This window comes from Branchiostoma lanceolatum, chromosome 5 (genome assembly GCF_035083965.1).
Source record: "Branchiostoma lanceolatum isolate klBraLanc5 chromosome 5, klBraLanc5.hap2, whole genome shotgun sequence".
NCBI lineage: Eukaryota > Metazoa > Chordata > Leptocardii > Amphioxiformes > Branchiostomatidae > Branchiostoma > Branchiostoma lanceolatum.
The window spans coordinates 5350887-5359260 of NC_089726.1; the positions used below are offsets into that span (position 1 = coordinate 5350887).

Here is an 8374-nt window from a genome sequence, read left to right on the forward strand (position 1 = left end):
TAAATAAATCATTTTGCAGTCTTTAATCAAACTGTCGTCTTGTCACCTGAGGCAAGACCTTGAGGGGCGGGTCTATTATCTTTTATCAAATGATAATGATGCGCAAGTCTTTACGATAATGACACATGGTTCTACATAATCACCCGCCAGGGATAGATAATGAGGTAGAGTATCTAATAAGACGTCCTTGAGCGGACTAAAGGTCAAGAAGTAGCAGCTGACCTCAGTCTGAGACAAAGCATGAATGACGACTTTTCGACGGCTACGAGAGGACGACACTTCAAATTATTGTAAGAAGCTGAAAGCGTACATGTGTAGTGATACACATATCTATATGTCATATGCCTAGTTTTATGTCCGAACTTTTATTAACAGTTTTCCACCTGTTAAATGCCGCCTCATTGTGACCGCGATCCAGCAATTACCAATTACATCATGGGGCGGACCAGAAAACATTATGAAGGGGTGAACGCGTGTATGAAAAATACACCTCTCCATTCAAGTAGTACTAGTAGTGTTCTCGGTTTTCATTGGTATTGCTGTTTTGATTTCTTTTCTTTTGAAAACATAGAACATTTCATGCTCCCATGGAACTCTAACTTGGCGGTTCATCACAAAGACATTCCTGAGTGTAATTAGACACCAATTTGGTGTCTCAAGCCCCTATCTCACTGTACCCGCGGCACGCTGGCGACCTCGCTGCGACCCAGCGATTTCGGATTTGACTCAACGGATGTTATCGATAAAAACGAATCTTTTTACCCTTTGTGCGTTTTGTTGTCTCTTTAGTCACACTTGTACGTTTTGAATCATATTCCCATTATAAAGTCAAGGGTAACACAAATCCAGTCTGGGACGCAGCAGCGTCGCCAACGTGCCACCGGTCCCGTGAGATAGGGGCATTATGTAGGACCGTGGACAATGTATGATAGTGGGGTTGTGCACAAATTGTCCTTGAAAAAAAACTGTATATGATAGGTCTCATTACCTACCTAAGTGTACTTAGGTAGATAATTATACCTATCATACCATCTAACTAGTCGGTCATCGACCTCTAAGCAGACAAATGAGTACTCCTAAGACCGACCAAGAGAGACCGACAGATACACACACACACACACACACACACGCACACACAAACACTTATACACACACACACACACACACACACACACACACACACACACACACACACACACACACACACACACACACACACATACACACACACACAAAAAAAACACACACACACACTCAAGCACAGAGAGACAGAGAGAGAGAGATTGAGGGCGGACTACTAAGAAAGCAGTCTTTAACATCTGCTTGGAGGTTAAGAATGGCGCCATGCAAGGCCCCACAGTCAAACGACAATCCGACCATTATTAAGTAAGACATATGATACAAGTCGTCCTCCTTTTGTTGCACACCTGATTATTATCATAGATACTGGGTCAAGGAACTCTAACCTTGGAACGCCCAAATATAATGCGTCGTGGGAACGCCCAAGTGAGATACGACCTAGACAACGCCCCCTTTTCTGGACTCTATAAATTCTTCCCAAACTTTCCAATCATCTTCACTCTGACTGTGCGACTGGCAGAAGAGACACCGCCGAGACACCTACGAGACAACTTTGACAACCGGCATTCGTAGCTGCAAGGATAGCCGTAAGTAAATCATCGCAGTCCATAGCTTTTTTTAGTAAAAAAAAAGAGAAAAGAATATGATGATAATCTGGCTGAATACCCTATAGCTTATTCGACGTAACGCCAAAGCGTTTACCAGAGTCACATTTCCAAACCGGCACTGGGACGGGCAGTTTGAGGGGGCGAAAAGTATGATATAAAAGACAACAAAACAGAACGTTTGAAGAATTAGTCATTGAGCATAAGTAAACTTGATATATATCTTTATCTTTCGCAGTTGGAGGGAGTGAAAAGTATGATACAAAATACAACAAAACAAAAATGTTAATGAATTAGTCATTGAGCTTAAGTCATGTTTATTTCTTGATATGTATATTTATCTTTCGTTCGAAATGTGACCCTGACATTCGTCATACACGTCCGTGGCTATACTGTAAAAACGGTAATGTTGGGGAAGGTTTTTCGATTCGCGGTTTTCGCGGTGACGTCTTCACCACGAATTCAAAACTACTGCGAATCATTCTTTCACTCTGACTGTAGCGCTACTATTGCTTCAACCGCGAACTTAAAACCACCTCATGCCATTTTCTCCCCACCGCAAAATGAAATCCCCGCGAACATTCCACCTTTTACAGTATCGCACCGAACACCCAAAACACTCATATCTCATTCTAACTACCATCTGAAACAATGTAATGTCTAAAAAATCGTTTAGGGAAAGACGGTGAAGGGCGGTTCATACGTAGCTTACCGGGCGCCGATCGGGGCGAGGTACCGCCGCAGAACCTTCACCTGTCCGTGGTAGGGTACACTCGTTGAAAGTTCACGATTACTTGTTTAACCTGCAGAACTATCTGATTTCCTAGTCACTTTTGTAACCATGCAGCTTGCGACGGTATCATGTTTAGTGGTTGTGTTTCTGGTTCACAGAAACTGAGCTCGAATTCCGGTTTACTTGTAGTATCTTGAGGGTCACTTCATAGCGGCAGCTCGTTTTGCAAAATATTCAATCTGCACCAAGCAGTCACACAATAATTATACCAAGAAATAAAGCTTTATTAAACACCAAATATAATGGTTTCTGGGTGTTTCTTTAGTAGCAAACCAACCTGCAAAAAAAAAGAGTCGATTATAACCCCGCTGCCGTCTGACTACAACTTTCACCGGGGGGCGTGGTCGTAATGGCGGCGGGACAGGCTCGGGTCGCGGCGTACGTGTCCAAGTATGAGTTACGCTCCAATGTGTGATTGCACCGTCTATGAAAATGAAATTTGATAGAGATGTCGAAGATTTTCCCCGATAAATAAACGGAATTTCCATTCATCAAAACGCTGCCTCCTTTGTGGAGCGCCTACAGTTCGAGCTACGGAAAAAGGCATGTCAAGTTAGCTTCCCCCCCTCCGTTCTTACTACGAAGGTTGTGATTCTTTCCGTAAAATTACCCGGCATATCTGAATTCAGCAAAAGTGCACTGTATCCCATAAGGAGTGTAGCGGCGCTGTGCCCCCCTCAAAATCCGAATATTTCAAGTCCTTTGCTTAAAGGTACTGGATGCATGATTAGGCCAGTTTTTGGAGTCAATTTTGTCTTACATTAAACATTAGATCGAAGGAACATGCGATGATATTGCGTGGCACAAACGAGTTCAAAAGCTATAATCTCCCAACACGCTGCGGGGCAGTCAGCGCTACATGTACATTATCATTTTTTGTCCAGTCGCACCCGGCTAATCTTGGCTGCCATAAATAAGTTTAACTTCTCATTCTCTAAACATCCTACACAAGGACTAAAGACTAATCTTAAGGTCTATAACCATCCCAAGGGCTCTAGCCGTACTACATTGTACTAGTATCCCAAGGACTCCAATCTACATAAGTGTAAAAAATTAGACTCCACAACTCTGTCTGGGATTCTAGGTCCCGATCCGCGATTGAGATTGACACACACGACAGCTCGCTTTTGTGGAGATAATCACTGTTAATTGCCCGGCCCTGACCTGTTATGCGCACTTTGGCCAGTTTGGGCGTCGCCTCGTTATCATAGCTCGTGTATGGGAACAGAGTTACTACAGGCCATTCTCTGGGGCAAAATAGGGGAGGGTTCACGGGGGTGATCTTTGCTTTGGGAGGAGTTGTTGGTAAAGTCTAATTTTGTTTTTACGAATGATGCACTTCTTACAGTTCAAGCCTGCGCTTTTTCCATTTTTCTTGAATGAACACACCCATACACATATATTTACACAAACAAACACACACACGTACACACACACACACACACACGCACACACACACACACGTGCACACACACAGACACACAAGCACACACACACACACACACACACATACATATATATAGATACGCGCCCGCAAGCACACACACACATTATAATAAGACTCATAGACACAAAAACACACGCGCGCACATGCATACATACACACACACACACACACACATACACTACCTGATGAAAAAAATCTGCCCCAAGAGCACAAATTTGTACCAAGAACATATTCTAATCAACACAAGGATGGGCAAACATATTAGTAAAATCGTCGTATATTTCATAATTTTCGTATATCAAGTGACGTCTAAGCTTTCCTTTTCCAGGCAAGTCTGCCATGGCAAGCATCACAATCTACAGCGAGGAGCGTCTCCGTGGGACTAAGAAGACCTACTCCGGAAAGGGTGAGTCAGACGGAGTCAGCACGCCAGGTGTTTAGTCTGAAAATCTGCTAATCGAAAAGACTTACTGAAGTTGGAAATGTGGTTTTATTGGCCTAGAAATCAGAATGATGTGCAATTGCAAAAGTAACTTTACGCAAAGATGCTCTAACCCACTCGAGGTGAAAATGAGTACCTGGCTTGGGTTAGGGACGTCCTCATGGGACGTAAAGCCGTCACACAACCATTTCCACAAGGCTTGTAGAAGTGCAAGGTTCGCTGACCTTATACTACATTATAGAGTAGGTAATAGCTTGCTGGAATTGTTTATAAGTTGCCACGGGCTCAATCATATAACAGTTCATAATTTGAGAGCAATGAAAGCACCATTGTGTATCATCATTAATCTATATTCATCTGATTTTCAGTGGAGGACGTCCCATCTGGAGATAACACGTGCCACTCCATCAAGGTTGACAGTGGTGAGTGGCTTGTCTACTCCAACAACAACTACGAGGGCACCTCGATCCGCCTGCCGAGAGGCATCTACCCCGATCCCGGGCACATCCGCAACCTTCACTGTGGCTGCAACACCAACTGGAACGGTGAGTTAGACTATGAATGTGAATTGGTCAGCCGGTGTTATAAAGAATTGGAAATTTTGTAAGTCAAATACGGTAGAAGAATAAGTGCATTTCAATCATTAACACACATAGGGCCACATAGGGTGTACTGTGTTATGTTATGCAATATCTTATCTAGTTATCAATTTAACTGGTAGAAAGTAGATTTCATCACTTAAGATACATGTATATGTCATGAGTAGCATTGAAAAATCTATATCGTCTAGTCGCCATGTTGATTTTTCACGCGACGAGCACTGTTTCATGGAAAGTTTTCGGTCTCTCACGTACTTTTTTGGCGATGCCTCAGGGGCGAGCGAAATAGTACAGTACTGTGTGCAGTCGGCAAGAATTCCAGGGATTGTGCAGGAATTGTGCAGGAATGAATATTAGTCCACATAAATGTTAATTCATTACTGTGGCTTTCCTGCTGGTACACATCTGTGCCCACGAAATTCCTGCCGTCCATTGGAACAATCTTGAATTCCTAAGCAAACATTCCCGAAGGCTGCTGACTCATATTTGGTATCATATATCCCTACATCACAGACCAGGTTCGCTCCCTTCGCCCCATCAACCAGGATGGCATCACCCTGTTCGACAAGGACGACTTCTGCGGATCCGAGCAGGCCGTCACCAGCAACAACCCCAACATCGAGATGGACAACTGCTGCTCCATCATAGTCCGCGGTAGGACATTTTAACAATTGTGTTGTTTCATTGAACGCAAATAGCATACTCAATTTGATGGATTTCTTTGAGTATGTGAGTAGTTGTCGAGATTACGAAGAAAGAAGGCGATTTTGGATCCCTAGCAGTATTTTCAGGTACTGCAGTGATATTGCAGACCACCACGTGCAACCTCATTCCCATAAAGTAATATGATATAGTCAGTAGAAAACTGGTCCAACTTGCTGTTGGCAATGCAGTTTGGTGTCATCAATTAGGCAGTCTAAAAGTCCTCCGCGGGGTCACCCCCCCCCCTCCTGCGTGTAAGTTTCGCACTCAAGGCGATGTCAAATACCTTTTGTACTCAGGTGAGTCATGCGGCATGCGCAGTATATGTCAGAACAGACACAACCTGTCAGTGGTATATACAGAGGTATGAGATCTTCTATTTGTTGTTGTTATTGCAGGTGGATGGTGGAAGGTGTTTCCCTATGGAGACTACAATGGAGATTACGACTGGTGTCGCGGAGAGTTCGCCCTGGGGCCGGGGAACTACCGTATGCCCATCTACGCTCCGGGAAACGGGAGGATCTCTGTCGGTTCTGTCCAGAAGGTCCCGTGCCCCTACTAGTCTCCTTTCCATTACAATTTGTCTTGTTTACAAAAGTAACCCAAAATGGCCTTCAAACAACGAAGGTTAAGAAAAAATCGAAATGACAAATATTGCCTCTTCTTTTATGTTTTGATTAAAAGACGCATTGGATGTACCCCATACCCCATAGTCACGTTCCTGTATCAGTCCGAGCACATTCGGTTTAAAAAATACTGCCTCCTTCCTAAAACGTTGTATTTAGGTCAATCTTAAATTCCCTTGCGTTGATACCAGCTGATGTAAAACATATTTGAAATGGAACCTTCTTTATCATTGTCAGGATTAGTTCCGAACGTGGCAGCATCCGAGCGATAGTTCGGACGTGCACGCTTTCTTATCCTGAGTGCTGCGGTCAGGTTCGTCCATAGACGGCCATAAGAAATGCGCTTCTTCTCACAAAGCCCGATGTTTAAGCCGATTTTATGAATAAAACCATAATAAACTCCCTCAGAGATAAACGTAAAACTAAAAGGAAAACATTTGTACGCAAGACAAGTTGTAGTTGGAGGAACGACGAGTATGTGACCATTGACAAATCTCGTCAAATCATGCAGCTTTATGGCATATCTGGTGTTTTAGATAATTGAAATCTGCTGGTTGCTTTGATATGATGATATTTAGATGTCTGAGCTGTCTTTCAAACACAATTTGAGATCACTTCTTGAATAGTCAACAAAGCAGGACTCGAAAATTTTATTTCTGTCAGCAGCAGCTGACTTCTAAACTTTCTTGCGCCAGACAAACCTTATCTGCATTACTTTGTAAGAAAATGGGATTTAAAAGAAAAATATGATCAAACGATTTAGAAACCATTGGCATGTAGATTCTTTGCAAAACATTTCCTTGGTTGCTTCGCCATGTTCAGTGGCAACAAGAAATCGAATACCTCTTGCCCAAGTGAAATAGTTCCAGAAATAGGGATCTGGGAAGACGTCACGATTTTTCCTACCACCAACATATCTGGTGTTGTTCTGACCCATTATGTATATCTGACCAGATAGCCCATCTGGGCAGAAATATGCAACAAAGACTTTTACATAATAGCACATCCTCTCAAGCCAGGCCCATGTAACGTCTGCGTTCCACCCTTCTCACTGCGTTAGCCCTGGCTAGCTAGTTACCAACCAATCACGTCGTCGCCTACGATCAAGACACAACGTGATTGGCTGGTAACCTTACCTCTGACAACAGGAGGGAGGTATCTGATTGGCTGACGCCTGACCAGCGGTAACACAGCGAGTTCGAGGAAGTATAGCAGACCCGTATGCCAAGATCTTTTCTTGACAGACGTACAAGTAACGTATACGGTGTCTTATAAGCGCAGCCCGCATGGGCTGGGCGCAAACTGGCGCAAGACACGGTAATAAAGGTTTCATTCATAAAGTTTTAATTCATGTCTTTCATCCATTCATTCATTCATTCATCCATTCATTCATTCCTTCATTCGTTCGTTCGTTCATTCATACAAGAAGTGTGGTGGGTCTGGCACGAGAACGTGCTCTGGTAAATGTTCTGGGAGTGGTTCTTTTGTGGTTGAAAGACAGAGCTCAAACCTTTTTCTATCATTGCTGTATTTGTATGGTTTCACTGCATTACTTTTAATCTTCAAGCAAATGCACATAGGGTTCAGACAAGTGGAGGAAGGCAAAGAGATTTAAAAAAAAACACCAGAAAGATGTAAATACCTGAAAATAGGCGAAAAGCATTCCCGAACCCTACATCTGCTTGGAGATAGCAAAACTTTCATACATGCTTTTCGGTGTGACTTTGTCAGACGTTTTTTTTTTGAAATTAGACAGTTGACTTTCCAAATCTACAGCGACCTGCGTCCTGAATTACATTGAATATCAGACCTCACAGTGGAATTTGTTACTACTTCAAGAATGTAGGAAAGAAGAGACAACTTGTAGCTGTTACAAAATACCCGTGTCAGTTAGAAATCATTTTAAGCAATGTGTTCAGATTTGAAATATCAGGCCATTGCTGTCAACTTACAATCAATTTTCAAGAACGCTTAGCAATAAAACATGCATCTAAAGTTTGTTGTTATTGTCTTTATCTTACTCCAGTATATCAAAACAATGTTGGGTGCAAGTATAGATAAATGTTGAGTAAACATCGAT

The 8374-nt window shown here is 42.8% G+C and overlaps 1 protein-coding gene across 1 annotated transcript; it reads left to right on the plus strand.

Annotated features, from left to right (window-relative positions):
• Positions 1–1551: 1551 nt before the first annotated feature.
• Positions 1552–8289, plus strand: LOC136434573 (gamma-crystallin B-like). The gene is made up of 5 exons (XM_066427453.1): positions 1552–1667; positions 4254–4331; positions 4736–4912; positions 5480–5620; positions 6067–8289. The coding sequence occupies exons 2-5, from the start codon at positions 4265–4267 to the stop codon at positions 6228–6230; spliced, it is 549 nt and encodes a 182-aa protein (XP_066283550.1). The 5' UTR covers positions 1552–1667; positions 4254–4264; the 3' UTR covers positions 6231–8289.
• The last annotated feature ends 85 nt before the right edge of the window (positions 8290–8374 follow it).